Source organism: Tamandua tetradactyla, chromosome 22 (assembly GCF_023851605.1).
Source record: "Tamandua tetradactyla isolate mTamTet1 chromosome 22, mTamTet1.pri, whole genome shotgun sequence".
Taxonomy (NCBI): domain Eukaryota; kingdom Metazoa; phylum Chordata; class Mammalia; order Pilosa; family Myrmecophagidae; genus Tamandua; species Tamandua tetradactyla.
In genome coordinates, this window is record NC_135348.1 from 15739206 (window position 1) to 15763503 (window position 24298).

The window sequence follows — 24298 nt, forward strand, 5'->3', positions numbered from 1 at the left end:
ATAGTATCAGAAGATGGGTAGGTTTTAGGATAATAAGCACGATGGCTCCAGATATATTTAGAGATGATTTAATTATTTAGCATGCACAGATTGATTACATGCTTAAGCACAGAACAAATGTAAGAAAATGGCAGCCCTTAATATGATGCTGGACATGATTTTTAGTATTATAATGAGGTATAGGTGACTTGTAAGTTAAAGTCTAAGGTACTGCGTATGTCAGGCAGGCCCATTGTGGTTAGATCCAGCTTCTGTTATCAAGAGAACTTTGGAATCGGCATGGGTTAGTTCTGGGCTTACCCAGTGCCCGTTATTAATAAACACTGGAGGCCATCTTTAGTGGTCATAAGACTCCAAAGTCAAAAAACAGGATAAAATGGGTACAAATGAGAGTCAATCACAAGGTTTTTACGATCATAGGGGCACAAGGTAAAGGCTGTCCAATCATTATCAGAGGTCAAGGCAGCTAGATTATTACAGTTCAAAGATTTCAGGTATTTTCCCTCTGTCTACTCTAATCTGCCAGAAAGTAAAATCGTCACTTAAATCCTAACCTTTTGGTTAGAAGGGCAGGGGAAGTTAACTGGCTTTTCACTCACTCCCTCTTTCAACGCTTTACTCATTGTCAGGTTAATATTAGATGAATTGAGCTAGAGGCATGTATTTTCATTATTTTCAGAGCATGGGCAGATTTCCCATGGGAAGCCAGGGCTCTGTGGCCAGGGGGGTCCCTATTGAGGAGTTCACACAGGATCCCTGCATACACATTTGACCACGTTCTCTGTCCATGTTCTGATGAGCTGAGTTGAAAACACAGTGCTTGGCATGTCCATAGCCTTGATAAATATCTCTGGTTTGTTTTGATTCAGATTGAAGGATACTCTGAGCCCCGCTGAGATGAGACTCAGTGTCTCTTCCCGTTTATTTGCTGTGCTGTATATGTTAACTAAGGAAGAGCTCTGTTTTTCTTAGAGGAATGGCTCCTGGTTGCCCATTCTCCGCCAGAATGACACTGAATGTTCAGTGTTGAGGAATGGCCACAGGCTGAGATGAAGGAGGTACCAGTAAGAAACTAGCAGATGGACCCGCCCCCCCATTCCACCTAACACTAGAATAACAATAGCAATGAGGAAAACAACCACTCTAGGAAATGCCCTTCCTAAAAATGTTTTCCTTTTCTCCAAGTTTGATCCGTTTTGAATTTGTTGTTAGAATTTTTTAAGTAGAAAAATATGCACACTACTAACCATTAATTATCCTAATTCGACTCAGGTCCAGCTCTACCTCTAGGGGCCCCTGTGGATTATAATTTCAGTTTTTAATTGTTTTTCATTTGTATCTTCATTGTGGGGCCACCTTCCTGCTCCCTGAAATAATGTTTCCCAGCAGGCAGTTTTCTAGACTTAATCTCCATGTGCTGATGTGGTCCCATGTGGCCCCATCCTTTACCAAACTGTCACCTCAGTCAACTCAGTGGACATGAGACAGATCTGTCACTGGCCCTCTGACTCCCGTCGGCAGGAGCCCTAAGAGTAGTCATCAGCCCTCACCTCCTGCCCCCTCTCATGTGGAGCAGCCCCCACAATCTGAGTCACCAAGTGGGGAGGAGTCACTTCTCCGCAGGGCCACGTGGGTGCCTGTCGATGAGAACCAGAGTCCTGTCCTCTTCTGGACTGAGAAGGTAGTTGGCATTCAGGAGAGACTCCTCTTATTTACATTCCATCTAGAGTAGCTTCATCCCCTGGCCTACCGTCAGGAATGCTGCAGGACAGTCAGGACACCCAACGGGCAGCAGGGGCTCTTTCCTGCGGGGGCAGGTGCGTGCAGATGGGTGTCAGTTCAGTCTGCTGATTCCTACCAAGGCACACATGACTGTGGTGGGAAGTGGGGCTGGCAGAAGGAGTGACTCCTGACTTCTCTTTCCTCGTCTCCTTCTTCTGGCCTATAGGTGTTTGAAGAATTGTGGAAAAATAAAGAGAAGACTCCAGGGCAGATTGTTTCAGAAAAGAAACTTGAGCTGATGCATGATCAAGAAGCACTGGAACAGCTCTGCCAAGCCGTACTGGAGGGACATCCTGAACTGGTGATTATTGTTGCAGGGTGGAAGAGGGTCTTCATATATACTGCAGGAGAGAGGGTCCACTCTCCTGGCCACCCAAGAGCCTTTCCACTGCTCCCTGTTGCAGCCCAGAGGCTCTTCTTAATAACGGCTGGCCCAGTTTCACAAATGCAGTATTTGTCAGCTTTTTAGTTAGGTCAAAAGAGATGAAATTAGGTGAGTGTTGGACAAATGTAACCTGTTTTCCTACTTCTGGATTTAATTACCATGGAGTTATAATTTAAAGGGGTGTTTATCAAGCTCACTTGATCCAAGTTTTGGCCTCCCAGGCATGTCCCAAGGCTGGCTGTTTGAATCTGTTTTAGTTAGCTCCATAAGGAGGACCTTTCAATAATATACCAGCAGGTGTGTCTGCAGAGGGGGGAAAAGACAGGGAAGCACTTCAGCTTTGTGCATTTACAAGGTGGGAAGAAAAGCAGAAAGGAAAATTATTTGTAAATTAGGGAGCAAATTCTTGATGGGAGCATGGCTGAAAACAAAGCTATTTTGTGTTCTGAGCATCACACAAAATAGAAAAGCTAAAATGAGTAGTACTGCTCCCTCTAATCATATTGTCGAGAGAATTTTTCAGTGGGGAAGAAAACTAGCTGTCTTTCAGAATGATACCCACCTACCCATCAACTTGCTGTGGACACTAACAGCTGTCTATAAAGAGCTCTTGATAAGGAAAATGAGCTTGCACTGGGTTTTGGCAATTTCCATTCTTCCTGCCTCATCTGTAGTGACTGATAAAGTAGTTTCTGACTCATTCTGTGGCACTTGACTGCAGATACCTCAGACGTTACTGCTGATCAAGATGCTGCAGAGCTGGAGGTCAGAGGCAGGTGGGCCCTCCCAATCAGTGGTTATTTGATAAGAATTCAACACCTTTTATCGTCATTCCCACCACATACATTGCACACTCCCCAACCAAACTGCTCTGGAGAAACTGCCATTTCTTTGATTTGTTTTCTAACAATGGATCTTATTGGCAGGGATGGGGTGGAGGAAAGCCATGCATTTCCATTGACTGCTGAAAACCATTGCTAGAGAATTAGAGCAGTATCCTCACTCTGATTAGACTTGATAATTCACCTCAGTGAGATTATTCACAGGGACGGCTCTGAGAAGCTCTGTGTCCTTATGTCATTGTGGCGCCCAGGAGGAGAGCACCCTTGTTCTTCCATGCCAGCTCCACTAACTGTAGGCAATCACTTGTCACACATCAGCGTCCCTGCTCGTTCATTTTAATCAGAAGGCAGAGTAGCAAAAATCTCCTTTGGCAGGAGCCTAGAAGCCTCCTAAGAAGTACCCCCCACCCCTTCCTCCCTCATCTTACATCTAGTACTAACAAAAGAAAATGAATTTAATTTTCAGTAAACTTAAACCTTAGTTTTGGGTTTTCAGGTAGGAATCTATTTTCTTCTCTTGATTTCTATTATTAAAGGTAATGAATGTGAAGAAGGGAAACCTCAAAACTGTAAATAAACTGATGGGATTGGCCCGGAAAGCAACTCTAAACCGGGCAGATCCAGCAGCGATAAGGAAAATACTGGAGAAGAAGCTGTCATCGTGAGATATTTGCAGCTCCTGTGCCCAAGTGAGAGAGAAGAGAGCAGCCATGATCGAGAGCTGGGGCCTGTGAAACCTGCTGTCCGTGTGCCTCTATCTGCCAGGGTCTCTTTTAATCCCTGCTCAAGCCAGGACCCGAAGGCCACACCTTCTCTGTTGTGACATTCTCACACATTCTTCACACATTCTTATCCTCTCAGAACCGGACAAGGGGTACCACCTCCACAGAAGACCAGGAGGCATGACCCTGTTTGCTTCATTGGCATCAGAATGGTTCATTGACTGCTTCAGCAGTGATTTACAAATAGCAAATTCTAATATTTAATAATTCTGAACTAAATCATGTTTCAGGTACTTCCATCATTTTTAAGAAAACTTCTCATTCAGCAATCCATCCAATAAGTATTTCTGAGCACTTTCTGGGGGCTGGGTATTGTTCTAGATCCTGGGGAATGGACAGACAGACTGTAATTTGGATACACTATGCTTTATGCCTAAAAACTGGTGTATGAGATGAGAAAACAAACTAGCATAAACACAGATTTGTTTAGGGAAATCTCATGAGGGCAAGGAAGAAAGTATTCATTGCAATTACCCATCTACCAGTCATACATGATATTGCCTGTTCTACTCTGTAGGGATCCTGGAAGGCATAGGGTTGATAATAAATGATTTTTTTTTTTTGCGTAAAAAGACCACAGACGTTTTCAAATAAATTTAATGGATAAAATATATATTGAAATATCACATAAGAAATTAAGTTATACTTCAAAGACTGTGCAATTTATAACCCGCCCCACTCATCCCATTCTTGAGCCAAAAAAGTTAAAACAACAAAAGCTATAACATTAAATTGATTTTATTTTTCCTAGAAAGAATAAGATTATAAACTAGTAATCAAAATCTTGACCTTTAACAACAATCATAGTGCAGTTAACAGTGTCATGTGGAAGGCCAGGCTGCTGCCTTCACTCCTGTTTTCATGACAATAATACTACTGTCCTCCTTTTGTACTGTGGGCCCCTTTGTTATCTCTGATTCAGATTCACAGCTTACTTTAAAGATGGATTTTACAAATGTTTCTTTCAAAGCATATGCCAAATAAATTATGATATAAGCAAGAGAACAGACTCTGAAGGCCCTGATTTTAAACCATGAATCCTCCAGTCCTCCCAGGAGAACAGGAAAACCTTCCTGTCTGTGGTTCACATTGCTCCAGCGGCACCAGAGGAACTGGAGAAAAGTGCCCCCTTCCACCCTGTCACCAGTTTAGTGGACCACTGCTTAGGGCTCCCCTAACTAAGGACAATGGAGAGGTGTCCCTCTTCCCCAACCAAAAAAGCCAAAACAGAAAGAAAATCACTTGTGTGGTTTATTTTAGACAAGAGTTAGGAAGTAGCCTTTTTAAAATGTTAAAAAAAAAATTTTAATTAGTGACTTAGAATTGTAGAAGAATACATCTCCCAGGAAGCCATGTGCCCCACGTTCTGTTGCAATCCTGAAAACTACTGGGCCTGAAAGTAAAAAGTGCTCTTGTTATTTTTTCTAAACCTTCTCAAGACAGATAAAGATGGAGTCAGTTCTCTTTCCTCCTTCCACAAGTTTCTGGATAGCAAACAGGCAAAGGTCTGAGATTGGAATCTGGAAGGGGCCTTTATTTTATAAGAAATAATAAGGTTCATTTTCACCAAAGAGACTGACCTCTTGGACAATCAAACCTTACAAAACACTGGAGAATTTCCCAGACAATTTTAAATCAACTGCTTACTTAAATGGTACAGCCAGATAAAAGACATTTTACCAAAACTACTATGTCAGGTGTAAACTATATTAGGAACTGCTCATTCCCCAGAGAAATATGCCATTGTTAAAATACTTGCTCCTTAAAAATGTAATTATTGTTCTGAATGCCATGTTCTAGAATCCTGAAAACCAAACTTTTTTATATTGATGTAATTGATACTAGAAAAAAATCAAAGCCATAGTAGCCCTGATATCTTACTTGGAACCCATCTTACTTGGAACCTAACTAGATCTTCGAAAGAGATGTTTATGTAACATCCTAAAGAAATTCACGAAGTATGGCTCCACTTATACATGGGCCTCAATTGAAATATAATTTTAAATATATGTTTTTTTTTAGTCTTGTTCTGTGTGTGTTATTCAGGAGAAAATCTCATTAAAATGTATGAGTAGCTGCGATAGTTTTTTGAAGCCACTGCCCGTCGTCTGTCATTGGAATCTACACACCTGTACACTCAGTGTGTGCCTGCTGAGGCTGTGACTGCGGGGGGAACGTGCGAGGAGAACCGACTCTTTTTTTCCCCCCAGGCCAGCCTGACTGAGCTCCAGCAGACCAGGCCCAAACCACGACTCTTGCATGAGTTGACAGTTGGTCAGTTTGCCCTGTTGAGAAGGGTAGGACTGTCAGCCCAGCACTTGGTACAGGGTATTCAGTAAAGTTTGTTTAATTTATAAAACAAAATTAATAGACGGCCTTCTGTGTGGCTGCTTTGTATGAGAAACTGGTGGGACCAACTACTAGGCTTTATATTCTGGGTCATTTGGGTCTGGGAAGGAGCTGCCTGTCTGTCCAGGCATATGCATCAAGGTGAAATTCTGTTCCTATGTTTCAAGGTGTTAGCTCTCTCAGAAAAAAGAACTTCAAGCATGATTACACCAAGGTAAGGATGTTTTAGCTGAGCACAAACCCACCTCCCCCAAACTTTCTTAGTTAAGTATTGCTAATCTGGAAGAAGTCCATGAAATTTCAAAAATATGCTACAGTTGTATGTACCCTTCCTCAGCTCTGATGCAGTTAAATTTAGTATATTGCTTTTGGCCATGGCACAATTTTTTTGTATTTCTCAATTCTATTAAATTTAGCTTCATTGTTGAATGACTACATAGTGACTTATTAAAACCACTAAATCTGTCTATAATGCCATGTTATTTATCAATTACCAAGTGCAGTGTGGAAGTGGTTACTATACTTCTTTGTAGCACATTATTGGATTATTTGTCAACAGAGCTGATAGACTGTAAGATGGAAAGCATTTGACTGAAACCCTCTCCCTTTGCCTCCCTTGATCAAATGACTTAGGAAAAATCATTTAAGTAAGCTAGTCATCACTAAATTTCCTCTCTTAAAATATCTGCAGGGCAAAAAGAGCCATGGCCACAGGTGGGCTTTGTATACTTGTTCCAATAAAAGTCAGCTGACATACTAAGGAGCACAGACATCTGCGTGAAATTTATAATCTGGCCTAAGAGATCCCATCACCCTGTCAGGTTCTGAAATGACAGAATAAATCTAAACTCCAAAAGATGCCTGAAATGCATATTGAACTCACAGTGAAAGAATCCTAGGTCTTGCTAACCTGTGCTGGTGACAGGTTTACTTACATCTTGCAAGACAGGAACTAAATTCACAGTGATCTGATGGGATAAGAAGGGTCAGTCCGAACTAAAAATCATGATCAGTTCTAGGACTCTAAGAGGCCGAAGAACTAAAGGTCCCCCCCACCCCCCACCTTGTCCTGCCCCATCTACTCACCACAGAACTTCAATGAAAATCGTTCACCAAGACCCTGATTATCCAGTTAATGAGCTGCCAGGATTATCGGTCCTCCCAAACAAGGAAGGCCTAATAAATGCCTGAATGCAGAGAGGATTTACTGAGGCGAAGCTGTCCTGAAAACAATTCTAAAGTCTTCCGAGAGCTCTTTTTCTAAAGCATTAGGTTTATGATGGTCATTCCAAAAAAAGAATCAATTCCATTCTCCTTTTTAAATGTTTCTTCTATGATGTGACTTAAGGGTGAGGTATAAACCTGTTTGACAGTGTTCTGTTTTAAGCAATTATTTGATGGAGAGTTAGTGTCATGTGATTTATAGTCTGACGGCTGAAGCAAGAAGTGGCATGGGAATATCACAATGACCTAAAGCGGATGAAGCCTCAGGGACAAGAGGACTGCTGTTCCCAGAAAGAGTGAATACAACAAAGCTGGCTGAAGTTTGTAGCAAACCACTGTATTTCCAGTGACTTGAAATGATATGTGCAATAATAGCTGTCCTGCTATAGAACATTTCATAAAAATGGCAAGCATGACACCATTTCAATAAATAACTCTTTAAATGAGATCTGGAGCATGTACAGTAGCACCAACAACTGCAGATGTTAGTATCACACCAATGACCCATTCCACCCCTTCTGGGCAGTGCTCCCTAATGAAAGCAGCCTAGACACGCTCCTCTAAACTCAGAATGGGCAGGAAGTCCACAACTCAAACCTCGGAAGAAATGGGGAAATCCACCCAAATGACTACTGCAGCAAAACTGTTTCAAGGCATGGAAAAAAACTCAACATGAGCACCACTGGCTGCCCAAACTGAATAGGCAACACAAATACTCACGTATCCCATTTCTAGATTCTATTATTAAAAGAATGTTTTCCTGACAACACCCTGGCCCCATGATGTCTTGGGAACAGAAAATCAATCAACAAAAGTAACTCGCTTGCTAAAGAAAGGGTTTTCCTGAGGACCTGTAATTGAACCAATTGCATCCCTCCTACACATGGCAGACACAAACTCCAACCTCAGTACAGCAGAGTATTTTCCAAAACAATAATAAAATGGGGGTCAATTCCACAATTCCTGTAAACTGTGGGAAAAGGAAGTATCTAATAAAGAAAATCACATCTCCAATTGGTTGCTCCTACATCCCCGTATCATGGCCAAGAAATTGTAATTCACTCCTTGAAACTATGTTTTAGACTGAACCTAACCTGAAATTTCTTTTTCTTTAATTCTTAAAATATTTACTTGGCCATTTTCAGAAATCATTTTTTAGGAATCCCAGTGTTCTCATATTCTTTGAACAACAAAATCCATTCAGTCTAGATCTTTAAATCAGACCATGAATTATGAGTTGAGGTTAGTGTTATGATACTCCAGGAACCCTTGATTAGCCTTCACTGCTCAGGACCAGTGAGTATGCTAGTCACAGTGACGCCAACCTATAGACTGTACCAAAGGGTTTGCACCACTGCTTCCTTCTTCCCTGTGTTCTCTCAAGTGACAGGAGCCTGTCACCTAGAAAAGCATCCACACTCTTGAAGCACATTTTCAAGAATGCCAAATGTCTTTCAAAAAAATTTTCCCCTTAACTCATTATTTTAAAAAGCTATGGCTGGGTGGTGCAACAGTAGCTCAGTGGCAAGAATTCTTGCCTGCCGAGGCAGAGACCCAGGTTCAATTCCTGGAGCCTGCCCATGCCAAAAAAAAAAAGCTATTGCTAAGGGCTCACCTGTTTACTTTAGGACTAGAATTCTACTCCATTACCATGTTCTTTCCCCCCCCCAAGGAGTTCCCATTGTCATTGACGATTGTACAGTATATCCTCATGCCTGCCTAAATCCCAAATCCTCTCAGGAATTTCTCTTGTCTTATTTACAGCCTCAAGTCTATGTTGTTTTTCCTTTGGCATGTCCATACCATACCATTCCCTGAACCATCCTTATCTAAACCACTCCTGGCTATTTCACTCAACCATAATGGGTTTTCCAGTTCCCTATTTCCAAGTTAGTTTGTTTTGCCTCCCTTTTAAAAAACTGAAGAGCACTCTGAAAGAAGCTGAAATATTCAGAAACATGAACCAGTTTCCAATTCTAAATAGGAAGTTAGGGAGGATTATGAGATGAATTTGCTACCAGCACCACCACCTCCTCCCATGGAAGGTTAAATTTTTCTGTCTCACCCCTGATACCATCATTTCTGTCCTTCTTTAAAGTAAATCTACCTCAATACTTGTTAACAATAATAGTAAGAAATACAAAATCAATCTCTTCCCTAAAAGCAAGGGAAAGGTCCCCTTCCACAAAGGGGACCACAGTGTTCTATTATAAAACAACATGGACTCAAGAAGAAGCTATACCACCACCACCACCAGAAAACAGAGGTGCAAATAAATCAAAACCTGAAGAATAGAGTTTCCAATGTTGCTTTAGCACTTTATGTTCTTGGTAAGTACAAACAGGTAGATAAATACTTGTGCAAAACAGAGGTAAAGGATAATAAATTACAACTGAAATTCCATCCTTAACTGTTCCTTTCTTTCTACCTTAAGCTACCTTCTTTTCCAGGGGAGACTTGTGGGCTATACAAATGCAACTAGGTACCGGAGAGCTAGAGGAGGCCAATCTGCTGACCTCACATTTTGGCTGCTGCACCACAGCTGGACAAACCATTTTTCAAGATAGACAAATCTGAAGTCAGATATACAATGAATTGGTATCTTTGGTTTCTTGCCTAGACTCAGAAATACTGCTAGGCTGGCTCCTTAGAACTCACGCAGCCCATGCCAGATCTCTTGGTGTCTCTATTCTATAGGCTAGCTCTTTCTCTATCAGTTTAAAGCTACTTCAACATTCCTGAAACACATCAGAACTTACTTCACTTCTGCTGTGTTTCAGATGTAATTCTTTTCCTCCACTCTCCTCCTGAAGTAAGGCCCCTAAGTGACATCAAACCAGTGTTCCTAAGGTACAATTCCGTGTGGCTCCAGAGCAGGTGGCCGTCAGTCACCTGACCTGTGGCTGCCCCCAGGTCTGAGCAGAAAACAGAACTGGGACTTCCAATTTCCCTCCTGAACAGGGAAGCACATCCTCATTACCTGCTTCTCACCTACAGAATTGGGCCCAAAAGAGAAGGGAGTGGAATTGAATATTCAAAAACATCAGTTGCTTAGGAGATCATTTTTAGCCCACAATTATTTTGTATTTCCCTCTCTTGGTGGTGACTGTGGCTCTAAGTATAATTATGCCTCTTGGTGCATGCTGAAAAGCAGCAGAAATGTACTAATGCATCATGTTGGGGCCTTCTAATGAACCCCATTACTCAGAAGGTGGAATTTCTGTATGGCTTTGCAGAGCTCCCTGCGACCTGTCTGCATTTGCTTCCCAGCTCCCAAAGTACTATACAGTACCTGTTTCTCTACAAGTGCAAAATATTAGCATAAGCAAACATAATTAAAAATAATTACCAGTGTTTTTACAGATTTCATTTCATTTACCTTTATCCTTTCTCCCCATTCTACTCCCACCCAAAAAAGCCCCACCACAAAATAGCTAAACAAGTTAATTTGTTGTGTTCATAAAGCACTTTAAAAATAACTATAGTTGTCTTCTTACAGAACTATATGACACCATGCTTTATCTGATCAAAGTCCTAAAAACCAAAGTAACTCTGCATAGGTATGTTTCATTTTGTGCAAATCACACTAAAATAAGGCCGTCTTCAGTGTTTAGGTAGTGATGATATACTAATTAAAGAAAATTCTCAAGCAATAAGAAAAATTCCCCAAATTTCAAATTATCTCCAAGACTACACTAACTGCCTACAACTCTCAGGCAGTTAAGTGAGACTAGCAGATTTGCCCGCACCTTAAGGCAATACATGTTGGGTAGAATCCAAGTCCTGGAAGTAAAATTCAAAGGGATATGTAATATGTGCTTGTATAATGAAGGCAAGAGGGGGCTGGGCTGTTTCTTTATTCTTCCCTTTTATAAAATAGAAGCCAAAATGCAGAAGGCAACAGGAGTTGTGGAAGCTGCAAATGTGCAATCCCACATGCTCCTGAAGAACCAGACTTCTGACATGGGCACTTCCAGAAATCACTGAGCCCTAACAGTCACTTGGTGCAATCTGAGCTTAAAGATGAGTGACGGGAAAGGGTAGGAAGAAAACGACCAAAAACTGTGGGGAAAAAAAGCTGAGCAAAGAAAAACCTGCCTAGGGAGCAATCAGCTTATAAGACTTACATTCTGTATAACAAGATGGAAAAGACCTGGCTATAGAGAGAGGAGATATAAAGAAAATCCACTCCCTCCCCAAATCAAGTATTGTCAGGAAATATCAAAGTAGAAATTTTTATAAGCAGCTTTGCATTTAGCATTCAGTCAAAACACTAAAATCTTATAAAACAAGAACCACTTTTAAAAAAAATAGCTAACTATAGGAGTCCTCAAAGTCACCCAGTATCTTGTAGCACAGAATGGAGTGTTCCTGTGCCAAGGCAGCCAGTTCCTTCAGAAACTCTGGGAAGAGGGCAGCGGCCAGCATGGTGTTCCTCACTGGCAGGGGCAGGTTTGGGGGCGCCCCAGCCACCTTGCCTCTGTTGGTCAGGGTGGGCTGAAGCACTCTTGGAGGACCTTCCACCAAAAGCTTCTTGCCACTTCCAGTCCAGGAAGCATCATGAATGGGACCTGAAAGCAGAAACAAGGACTGTCACTGTGACCTTCTGCCCTCTTAAATGAAGAGTGTGTGTGGTAGGGAGGGTTTCTAGTCATGGGTTCAGTTCCTACAACTGACTTAAGTCTGAAGACCTGGCCTTTGAGCATATACCTTATTTCATGTATTTGAAGATACCCTCTGGCACAGGGCATGTGATTTGAGAGTTTTATCCAATACCTCTATGAAGGAGCTCTGCAGAAACCAAGGCAAGAATGAAGGTTTATCAAGAATTCCTGATGCTCAGGATGTAGGATGGGAGAAAAAAAAAATGAAAAAGGCATCTCCTGCCACTGGCAGGAGTGATGACAGCTCACCAAGAAGCATATTTAGGGATGCCTAGTGGTACCACCTGATCCCCAACCTCCCAGTGTTGAGGTGACTGGTTTATCTTTGTTAATTAAGCGCTGGTCACATGGTGTAGCTACAGGAGGGAAGGTGGGTTAAACCAGCCGCATCCAATTCTGTACCATCAACTCTGCGCCTCTAGGGCTCCCTGGTGACCCATGGTTTCCTGGCCAGGGCCTTCAGCCTTTCACTGAGAAGAAAGTGGTAGAAGCCTTTGTTTTCTAATTTTCCCTGAAGTCTTTGATAGCTGGAAATAATGGAGAAGAAGCTATGTTGGACCAAACTGGGAACTTCTCACAGCCATGGAGCTATAGGGGCAGCAAATGGCTTAGATGCCTACATTTAATCAGGGTTTCCAGGGGTTTCAACCTTAATTTAAATAACAGCTCTACGATCATAGGAACCCAAATTTTAACATATTCAAGTGATTTACAGTGTCACATCAAATCAATTTTACTAATTAAAATGTTTGTTCTTCCCTGACTAATTCCTGAACATCTCCAGCACTCATTTATTTGTAGAAATTATCTGCCTTTTTCTGCCTCCTACCCAGTCTCATCATTCTTTAAATATCATTATATTTGAGGTCTTCATTACAGTGGCTGCTTTTTGTAATTCAGTCCTATTTTTCAACACTCTTCTGAGAGTGGGAATTCTTAACTACAGTACTAAAAGTTCTTGACACTTACAGTACTTTCCACATCTCACTACTACAGTCTTTAGTGTTTAAAAAAAAATCTTCCATTTTACTGCCTTAAATATCCCATTAGATTACCTACCACAGTTCATGCCATAAAGAACCAGAACAGACAATGAAAATGTGGTGCTACCACTCAGCAAAAAATCACAACATGCCTTGACAACAGGAGGAAAGAAGTGTTGACATCACTGAGGTACACTAGCAACCTTAGAGGTCACCCCCTTCACCCTGACCCTCAAGCCCTATAACTCTCCAAAGGACCCCCAACAAAGTTTACACAGGAGGTCGATATATATGGATAGCAATGGGGAATGGGATACTCCTGGGTACCAATCGCAGACCAAGGCCTGTGTTATCCATGCCAGCTCCACTGTCTATTCTTCTGCTGACTACACATCCCCTGTAGTTCTGCACACTTAAATCATACCAGCATAACAGGCACTAGGCACAGTGATTAAGAGCACAGATTTTGCCATGTACTGGCTGAGTGACCTTAGGCAGGTTGTTTTACCTCTCTGCACTTCAACTTTCTCTTCTGTCAAAAGCTCATAGAATTGTTGTAAGGATTAAATGAATGCAAAGATATCAAATAACAGACCTTTTGATAAGCATCAAGCCATCATCAACATCATCATCAGTCCACTGACTTTCCAAAGCATTTACTGTTTTCTGCTCCCGTTCTTGCCTCCAAACCCATTTTATCTACACCAACTAAAGCCTGCAGTGAACTTCAGCCTTACACTGTTTATTTGCTTTTTCTCGGTTCCTAGACTTCGGGCTTTCTGAGGGCTAAGGCCCTATCTGATAATGGGTCCTTCACAGCCTCTAGCACAGTTGTTTATTATTCATGGTAGAAGCTAATAAAACAGCTGCTGAACAAATGAGTGAAGGAACCAACCGACACAAGGTTTTTCCTGGAAATGTCTCATATTCCTCCTCATCATACTTCTCTTTCAAATTCACTCTTCCTCTCCCCGCAAAAAAAAAGGGGGTTTCTGTGGCTCCTTTTACTAGCTTGAATCCATTAATAAAGTGTCATCACTAAGGTTCATTTATCCAGCTTGACTCCTAGGATTTAAATTACCTTCACTAAGGTACCCGGAGACTGAGGGCTAGCAGGGGTAAATAATTCTTAAAGCAATTCCAACAGCAGCTGAGGCTTATCAATATGTGCTCACCTCTGGGATACTGGCCTTTCAATGTATCTTGAAGTACCGTCAAATGCAAAGCTAGGAGACCCAAGTTATGCTACCTACCTGGCAACCAGCTTATCAGCTTAACAGTTTCTCAGTTTCTTTTTCTATAAAACGGGATAATACCTGCCTGATCTTCCTTCCAAAATTAGAGATTACTGAGAGAATTCTGAATATAAGCAAATAGAAGTCGTTCTAAGGTTTGGAAGTATTTAAGGGGAAAAATTAAAACCTGGCATGTAGATGACATCAGAAACCAATAGTCTCAAGAATGACAATGTGACAGCTGGCACAGGAAGTCTGCCTACTCTGCAGCAGTGGTCATACAGACATTTCCTTCTGCAAGCACCTGAGTTACACCCATTATAAAAGGCTTCAACAAATGCACAAAGCATCTGAAGAAAAAGGCAGGAAGGAAGGGTATAAATAAGTGGCAGGGCACAGGAGTCATTGCCCTGGGTTTGAAAAACTATATCAGTGTTTTTAAGACTAACACTGGGAAGATTCTAGAAGACAGGAGAGAAATACACTATATACTCATCTTCCTGTCAGTAGTGCTAGGAAAAGGACATACAGACACTGAAAACCCAAATATCTGGCCCATTCATAATTGTAAAATTGCTCTGTGTCCCAGTGAAATGGGGCTCCCACATTCAACTCACCTCCAGCAGTCACATCTCACACCATGCTTCAGAAGTCAACTTTGTACAAGAGGATAGGACCCTTTCTTGTTCTGTTATTTTAAAGATTTTTTAAGTTGGATGGGGGTGCATGGTGTTACTTTGCTAAACTGAAAGAGGTTAGAAAGCTTAAAATGAGAAACTCAATTAAAAGTAAAGTTTTTTATCCTAAGAAAAGCTTCCTACAAGTCAAAATTCCCAGAGTGTCACAGATCTGAAAAGCACTGACTACAGTGGCAACCTTAAGAGGCAGAAACAAGTTCCTCTGGGCGTATATCTGGCAACCAGTCAGGCTGTCCAACCATGTGACCAAAAGCACAGGTGTGAGTGATTCCACCACTCCCCACCCATCATCCCTCACCCTAAAGGGCGCTGGTTAAGGTTCATGTGCAGTCCTGTCCAGGTTGGCTCTGGTCAACAGAATGCGGCAGGAACTGAGCCTGTGTGAGTTCTAAATCTGAGCCTCAAAAGATTTTAGATCCTTCTGCTCTCACTTCTGAAATCCTATACTGTGATATCGGCAAGCATGGGCTAACGTGCTGGATGATGAGAAACTATCATCCCCCACACCCAGATGACAGCCAGAGTGAGGCAATCCTAGACATTCAGCCACTTGCTGACGACAGACACTTAAGTGAGTCCAGACAAGATCAGCAGAATCTCTAGCTAACTGCACAGATTCATGAGCAATCATAAATGTTTTTGTTTTAAAGTCACAGAGTTTATGCAGCGGTCTGTTGTGCACAAAAGCTAACTGACACACCTTCTCTCATAGGGTAGGTTACACCACCATGCTTCCTGTTTAGGAGGTGCACAGCTAACAGACTATCATTGTGGTTAGGAGAGGCCACGTGGGGCCTACAAGTCCACCTTCCCACTGAGATATGGGACTTCTTTTTCTCCATGAATGACCATGCTGGCTCTTTTCAGAATCCAACAGCTTGAAGGCTGACCCCTCATTTTACCAGTGGCATAAAACCCAGCTTTCTTTCAAAATCTGTCTAGTAATACCCTACGGGCTCAGCACATCCAGAGTTCTAGAGTCAGAAAGGACTTGAAAGAAAGAAAACAAGTCTTAAAAGTGTCAAGGCATTTGTGAGGCTTGTGCTTGTAAAACTTATATATGTAATGGAGAACCTTAGCCTTAGGTATGCCTAAGAGTTACTTCTGGAGGACCTCTTTTGTTGCTCAGATGTGGCCTCACTCTCTCTAAGTTCAACTCTGCAAGTAAAATCATTGCCCTCCCCTCTATGTGGGACATGACCTCCAGGGTAAAAGTCTCCCTGGTGGTGCGGGAGATGACTCCCAGGGATGAGTCTGGCCTTGGCACCATGGGGATCAACAATTACATCCTGATCAAAAGGGGGTAAAAGCAGTGTAACAGATAAGGCATCAGTGGCTGAAAGAGTTCAAACAGAGTCAAGAGGCTACTCTGGAGGTCACTCTTATGCAAGCTTCAGTTAGACATTGCTACCTATCATATCTAGCCAAGCCCCAACCAAAACCATTCCTGCCCATCCTAAAGAACACCTAGGGCAATATATAAGATTCTACAGAGGTTCCATGCACTACAGTAACTTTCCAGAAACCTACAACCTTCAGATGGGCCCCTGGGCCAGAGAAGTCCTGAAACTTACAGGGGCCAGCCTCTCCAGAACACCAGTTAGTTCCATCTCCCTATCCCATATTAATGACAGCCCCTTCCAACATGAAAAAGTAAGAATGTATTCCTCAAAAACCCTTAAAGAGTGGGATAGAAAGATTTAAGGTCATGGTGGAGTGATACAGAGAAGGTAGATAGGGTTTAACAAACGAGTATGATAGCTGAATCATTCATTATACTTTTATTTCTTTTAGTCTCCAGTATCTTAGAGCAGCTAGGAGAAAAAACTGTAAGTTGTGGAACTGTAACCCATACCAAACTCTGAAATCTGTTCTACAACTAATTATTGTGCTGTGCTTTGAAATGCATTGCTTTTTTGTATATATGTTATTTTTCACAAAAAAGAAAAAAAAGTCTACTGTGATGATAAAAAAATATTTATTCCTTCTAGCCTCCAATGTTCTGGAGTGGCTAGAAGGAAAAATCTGATGATGGTATGGTAGCCCATGACAAACTCTGGGATCTGTACTGTAACTACTTGTTGAACTGTACTTCAAAAACTATTGCTTTTTTCTTTCTTTGCTTCATATATATGTTATATTATGCAACAAAAAACACTAAAAAAAAAAATAGTCAAGGCACCTGGGGCTCAGTGAGGGAGAGTGACTAAGATCTCACAGCTACAGAGAGGCAGGGTCAAGTCTTCAGATTTCTGGGTTCTTTCCAGCTTCTTTTAAAGGTTTGAAAATTGTCCCCAAGTAACATTTTTGTACCACAGGGGCTCTGCCTCCCACTTCCAATCTTGTTTCTGATTATCCCAGGACTGAGAGCCACAAACAAGCCTGAGGTGTCTGTGTGGAGATAAGTAAGAGTCAGGGCAATTTGGGGCATTGCCTAGTTTATGTTTCCCAAGGCCTAAGTCACATCTCAGAAGACAACTTGTCATCAACTCTGTCCAACCTGAGATCTGAGATGTAAGACAAAGCAACAGAATTTCCTGGGCCTGGCTGGTAACAGGACCATTCTCAGCAATCCCCGTCGGCACCAACATACTACCCCTGTCCACCTGCTTTTACAAGGTCCGGTTTAACCTCCTCCTCTATAGCTGATTAAATGGAAGTCTCAGGAATTTTAGGCTGAGCATAATCTTTACTTCTCCAAGACGAACCAAGAGGTTTTTACCTCCTAGAGTTCTAAAACACATTTATTTTTGGCCAGAGAACCTCTGAAAACATCATAAAAGAACAGATGCCCTCCTCAGGGTAGGACTGGCAAAAAAAAAAAATGGCTTGGGGTGTGCATATAATGCCTCTTTCTGGCCCATATGTGCCAGAGTTATTCACATTTAGCCTGACAACAATCCATACATGAGCTCCTTCCCTGAACCTTAGGAAAATAAATGCTCCACTTGTTCCTTCTGAGTAGGAACAGGCCAGATGTGGAAATGATAGAGAATTCTTTAGGTTTAAGAACACTGAGAAAAGGCCCCTCCCTGATAGGTAAAAATGAAAATAGGCTTAAGCGCTTCTAGGGCCTGGGAAGCAATGCAGCACCTGTGAACCCATACAGGTTACCTAAACCAGAAGGCCAGGAAAACGGAGGAGCAGCAGGTTAAGGAGAGATAGAGTGGAGAAACCTAGGTTACCTTTAGTTAGTGACCCAGGGGTCACACTGGACATGTCCACGCGGAAGAGCAGATATTGCTGGGCTTGTATGAGGAGTCCCGGGAAATCTCTCTCCACAGATGCAAACTGTTCAATTTTGTTTTTAACAGATGCAAGAACCTATCAAAACAACATTAATGATGTTAATGCTTCACAATGGAATTCCACCTTCAGTTATCAAAATATCTTTCAGGTACTTGCAGGAACTATTATGATATCAGACATTTGCTCATTTTTAATTGCTGGGGTTTTCTTGGTGGGGCATCCTTGAAGCATCAAACTAAACGAAGCTTTGCAATTTATCTAGAATAAGCTATACAACTAGCTTAGTAAAACAGGAAACGAAAGTAAATGAATTACAAAAGAGGGCTGAAACAAAAACAACAAAAATAACAAGGGCAAGGAAGATAGCAGTCCTTCAAATTCACATCCACAGAATCCGCAGGTATGAATGTGGGTCCGGCTAACATACCTGATAGAGAGAGCGCACACTGGGCTGGAAGACCATGTTGGTGTTGAGCAGAAAAGAGCGCAGGAGCGGCTGTGGGTAGCTGGCTAGCTGAGTAATGATCCCAATAAGCAGCAGATTGACATGCAAAGAGTTCTCCAGCATATTCTCCAGCTTTGACAGAACCACGCTGATAAATGGGCCTGTAGGAAGGACACAGGGCTTCAGGGCTTGTGGGCACGCAGGGGTAGCTTTCCTCAACAACTCAGGAGGCACTGCAGCGACAGCCTTCCAGGTACAGACTCAGACATGTCAAACACAGTCAGTTCTTCTCCTGACTCAAAACCAAAACGAAAAAGAAAGCACCACCATCACCAACACACACACACACGCACACACACACATGCACACACACATGCGCACACACACACAGCAGAAAAATTAGCCTGGGGACTAATATTTCTACTCCTCAAACACTGTTAACACTTGAAATTATAACAGACCTTCAAAAAAATCAGATCATAAATAATTTAATTTTAAAAATTAAAATATACTTCACACTGTTTCTGTATTTCTTGAAACTGCGGTGCTCAAAAACATGACACGCATCATCTCATATAGGGCCTCATACAAACATCAGAGGCCATAAAAAAAGAATAAAGATACAAAAATCTTTGTATTATTAAAGAATACCAACCGTATATAAGCAATATGTATCCAACAGCAACACTGTGAATAGGGACCGTCTACCTTGAACACACAGGTTGAGAAAGATTCTGCCTTGTCAAGTATCAAAATGTGGAAAAATAGAAAGAAGAGAAAGACAAGGGGTAAGTGAGACCCTGGGCTGTCACATGAGCAGCCCTGGGCAACGTGGTAACCATACTTTAATTTTAAGATAAAACAGAACGGACTCATTTTGGGGAGATAAAATTTGTGTGTCATAGGTTCCTTAAAAAAGAAAAATCCACATGACTATAAAAACAATTCATAAAAAATAGGCAAAAAGGAGCTTCTACTAATTGAGTCACTAGAACATTAATGTGCTTTATACGTGAGTTCACTGAAGGCAGGAAAAAATATGTGACATTAATAGAATTGCTTATAGATGTTTTAAATTTTTACTATAAAAGTGTTCCATCAAGCAAAACCACTGAGAATTTTGTATTTTCCCCAGTGGAGCTACTGATGACACTTCTAAATCACTGCATATTTATAACAAAAGCACTCAGCCCTTGATGAATAACATGCTTTATAAAGACTTCACTAATTCATTAATATGAATTTAACAAAAGCATACTTCATCACAAGAGGCTTCAATCAAAGCCCTAGTGGAATAAGAAAATAAAACCCTTTGCAGGAAAACAGAAGCTACCTGTGAGAATGGAAGCACCAAACTTAAACCTTTTACCAACTCAGAAAAGTAACAGAGTGATGGCACTATTCCTGCCTCTAGTGTAATACAGAGAATATCTCTAAGGGGTCTCAGAAAACATGAAAGGTACCATTCCCTGATATGTCAAGTCATCTGTTGAGCCTCAAATTCCCCATCCTTGGGATGGGTGGCAGAGCTCCTCAGTCACTTTCCATGACACAGGAGACCAATGAACTCTTCCAACAGAGAGCCCTTAGAGAAGCTAACAAAACAAAACGGAGAGTTTGCCAAATACATTCAGAAATTCTACATAGAACCCCAGTTTTAAAGCAACTAATGATTTTCCCATCAAGGACTCCAGAAATGCCACTGGTAACTCTTCTTAAGGCATCACAATACAACTCCGGCTTTCCAGTAGAGTTACTGAGAAAAGGATGCTTCCCCTCACCCTCCTCAAAACTAGACCTAGTCCCTCCCTATCCCCTCTTGCCCAGAGCAGTCCTGGCTCTGCATCTATTTCTTTCTGCTGGAGTTAAAGGCAGGTGAGTGAAGACATATCTAGGTTTGTAGAGTCTTCCACAAAACATATATCCCAAATGTGATCCCTCAACTTCCCTTCTACGTTTCCATACCACCTATGGCCTCATTCAGCCATCCTTCAAACATGAAAGCTGCTCATCATCAGGGACCAGAGGAGACCCCTGCAAAGGGAGGGGCGAACTTGAACCTGGCACTGTGAAGAATAAGGTCTTGTCATCCACTTCTCATTTCAATGACAGAACATTAGGTTGCAGTCAGCAGACCCTCACTATAATCTACTAATGACATTACAATTTCCTAGGCATGTGCAATAAAACACCTATTCAACTCTTTCAAATTGTTTTCTTAGTTGGTTTCTAGCATTTTAAAAAATCATTTAGCAAAAAGAAGTTGTTAAGGGAAACTGACAAGTAGCTGAAAATTGGAGAACTCAGCTACAACTCAGAAAGCCACAGGTGTATAGGTGGGATATAGGGTGTAGTTTTTTCCTCTTCTCCTGGGAGGACAGATAAACTCCCTACCCAGAAATTATTTAAATGTTAGAATGACTAAAATTATTTCCATCACCCCTCTCTGTCTTTCATTTCTCTTCTCTCCCCTTGGATGCCCCTTCCCCTGCCTGAATCAACCCACTCACTCCTCCTTGCTTTTCCTAACTCCCAGAAAGGAGTCCCTATCAATTCTGTTGCATGAAAACATCTTCTGGAATGCAGACTTTCACTGCCATCTTCCCTGCCAGCACTGCCTCAGGCCAGTCTTATCTTTTCTTGTCTGGACTCCAGCACCAGTTTTTCTGTTTTAATTGAGACTAAAACGATTAAGGAAAAATAATTTTGAAACAGTATAAAGGTGTTCAATGAAAAACAAGCCTCCTCATTGGAGGCAACCCTGTTAACCAATTCTAGTGTATTCTTCCAGAAATGTTTTATGTATATAATAAAATAGTAAATAACTGAATTATTATTGAAAATCTTTATTAAGCACTTACTATACGCCAGGCAGTGTTCTAAACACTTTTCACGGATCAACTCACGTAATACAATCCGAGGAAGCATGTTTATTACTTGTGTGCCATTTAAAGACGAGGCATAATGTTAAGTGCGCATAGCTAGTAAATGATGGAGGCAGAATTCAGACAATCTGTCTCCATCATTTGTGCTCTTAACCAACATACTATCTTGCTTCCTAGGTGTGTGTCTTTGAGTGTGCATGTGCACCCATCTCCTGGTACTTTTTTTAAAAAACAAATGACGACAATCTCTACACACTGTTCTGCACGATGCTTTTCCTCTTACTATATCCAGGAGAATGAGCACACAGCTGCCTCATTCGTCTCAGGGCCACAAAATATTAATCATTATGGGCACTACATAAGCTAAACAGTTTCCCCCTGGTGGAAATTTGGGTTATTTCCATTCTTCTTCCATTATAAACAATGCTGCAATGGACATTCTTATATATATATTCTGGCACATAAGTGTAAATACAGCTGTGAAATGTTCCTAAAACAAAACTAGTGGATCAAAGTATCAGTACACTTTGAAAGACTTGTCGTCTTACTGAAATTCATTTACTCTTCCTGGCACCAACCTCTCCCAGCCACAGTGCTCTGCACACTATACTGAGGCTCATTTTTACAAACAGGCTCCCTCACATCACTTCCCAACTTTTAACATTTCTGGGGTTTCTGAACTGCCAAGGGCACAAGGTCCCCATTTCTCAGCTTGGTCCAAAGGCCCCACATAAGCTGCCAAGCTTTCCAGCCTCATTTCCCTCATCTCTGCCCTACATGATCCATGCTTTCTGTCTTCCCCAAATACCCCATATCACTGTCAGACTCTTCTGTCTTCCCTCTTGTTTCCTCTGCCTCCACTATTATTCTCATTCACTTTTACCTGTGAACTTCTATTCACCGTCCATGCCCCTCCTCAGCAAACCTCTCCTGTTCCCTCCACTAGGCTCCCACAGGACCTGGCATACAATGACTAATATGCATTTCTCTCTAACGGAGTACAGTTCCTTGTTGATGTCTCCTTTGTAAGCCTGTGAATTCCTTCATTTTTGTGTCCTTAATGTCTAGCATAGAGGCAGCCAAATATTAGGAGATCAATAAAAGATTGCTGAATGCATAAGTAAATAAAACAAATTAAATAAAAGAATACTTTGATTTTGCTGGGAAGCAAATTCATCCAAGTGGAAATCAGGATTCCCTGGTGGGAAGGGAAGAGCTACAGAGCATACTTAGAAGTCTGGAAATTATAAAGCTCACAGAAATGGAAAAAAGAAAGGATGTTTCCTGAAGCTGTGTACAAGTTTCAAAGGAGGAAAAAAGTAAGGTTTTAGTTAAAAGTACCTCTGTGTATAAAATAATTCACATTACATTTTGCCATATTATGTTTTGCCAGTTCTCAGGCATATCATATGCAAATTATCGATGTTATTTTAAGATGTTACATTCGCTGTATTTTTTTTTTTGCCCTAAGCTATGCTTTTTGTCCTCAATTTACATACTTCCCAAGGATGAAGCTCCTTTATAAAAAAGGTGGCATTCTAGAGACTCACCTTCATCAGCCATGGGTGGCCCTAATATCCTCTAAGAACGTGGAGACAAAGCTTGGGATTTCCTGCTGTGTGGGAGTCCACCGGGCAGGCCTTAGGCAAACCTGTGCTGTGTGCTGGGTTGCTTCTGCCCCTTTGCCTCTGACTGAACACTCCAGCCCTCCTTCAGTCAGCCAGGGACCTTCTGTCCCCAACTTTTATCAAATTGGAAAAGTAAGATTATCTAATCCTTATTATGTACAATTGACTGACTGACTAAATTTTAATTAAAACTCATTCACACTGAAATGTTATCTCAACTACAACCTCAAGTCCTTTAATTGTGGAATTAAAAGCTTTCTCCCTATTTAAATACATTTTCAGGCATCAGTAAATAGATGAATAAATATTGCAGGAGGACAGTGCACGAGCCCCTTGAAACTATATTAGGCCCACTTGGCAGGACCAGAAGGTAATCTGATTTAATCTATTTTGGGTGGCCCAAGTTGGTGGGAGCTTGGTCCCTCCTCACCAAGCTGCTCTCTGCCTAAGGCTGCCTGAAATAACCATAATATGACTTCCACAGTACCTCATTCAGCCCCCACAGGAAAAACAGGGGGTCCACAGCCATGCGACTTAGCCAAAACTCACTCACAGGCCTAACGGCAAGGCCACTGCTGCCCCTTTGTATTGCTAGCTTCTTCCTTTGTTACCTGACCACCACCAAGGGGTCACCCCACAGCCTTCCCTGATCTTAATGAACCTTCTGTACCAATTCTCTCTGTACCAAGATTTGTAGACTTAGATATTTTGGCTAATATTTAGTGACATTTTCTGTCATAATTCCTCACTCCTACCCACTTGTCTGATTTCCTGGCCTACCTCTTTGCCTCTTACATGATTTGTACCTGTTATGGAGGTTTGTCACCGAACACACCTATTCTTTCATAGAGCTATGAGTTTATGTGGGTTTTCTCTACAAATTTTTGAATGAAGACTTTCTGGTTATAAGAAATGAGCTCTCAGACAAAGGCATAACTACCCCCATGGCATCTGATATAGGTATACAGTTATATTAATTCAAAAAGTATTAGTACCTCCTATATACTCTGTTCACTGTTGAGGCGCTGGGGACAGAACAGAGAAAAGAAAAAACCAATATCTTTGCCCTCATGAAACATATTCTAATGGAAGAGAAAGACAATTATCTTTTTAAAATACACGTAAAAATAAGCACCAAAGAAAAAAT

General features: G+C 41.5%; 2 protein-coding genes across 30 annotated transcripts in view; one reads left to right on the top strand and one right to left on the bottom strand.

Moving 5' to 3' along the window:
- GATB (glutamyl-tRNA amidotransferase subunit B) overlaps positions 1–5888 on the top strand; it is a 101493-nt gene extending 95605 nt beyond the window's left edge. For all 3 annotated transcript variants that reach the window (XM_077139817.1, XM_077139818.1, XM_077139816.1), the window contains 2 exons: positions 1949–2083; positions 3546–5888. In XM_077139817.1, coding sequence (XP_076995932.1) covers positions 1949–2083; positions 3546–3674 — 264 coding nt within the window. In that variant the 3' untranslated portion in view covers positions 3675–5888. The remainder of the gene's footprint in view (positions 1–1948; positions 2084–3545) is intronic.
- FHIP1A (FHF complex subunit HOOK interacting protein 1A) overlaps positions 1–24298 on the bottom strand; it is a 354626-nt gene that overhangs the window by 10553 nt on the left and 319775 nt on the right. For 26 of the 27 annotated variants that reach the window (XM_077139801.1, XM_077139793.1, XM_077139804.1 and 23 more), the window contains 3 exons: positions 18621–18799; positions 18130–18268; positions 5025–11935 (listed from right to left, as the gene is read on the bottom strand). In XM_077139801.1, the coding sequence (XP_076995916.1) occupies positions 11679–11935; positions 18130–18268; positions 18621–18799 (575 nt within the window). In that variant the 3' untranslated portion in view covers positions 5025–11678. Of the gene's footprint in view, positions 1–5024; positions 11936–18129; positions 18269–18620; positions 18800–24298 lie in introns of those variants that run through there. The other variant, XM_077139811.1, reaches the window with a different exon arrangement.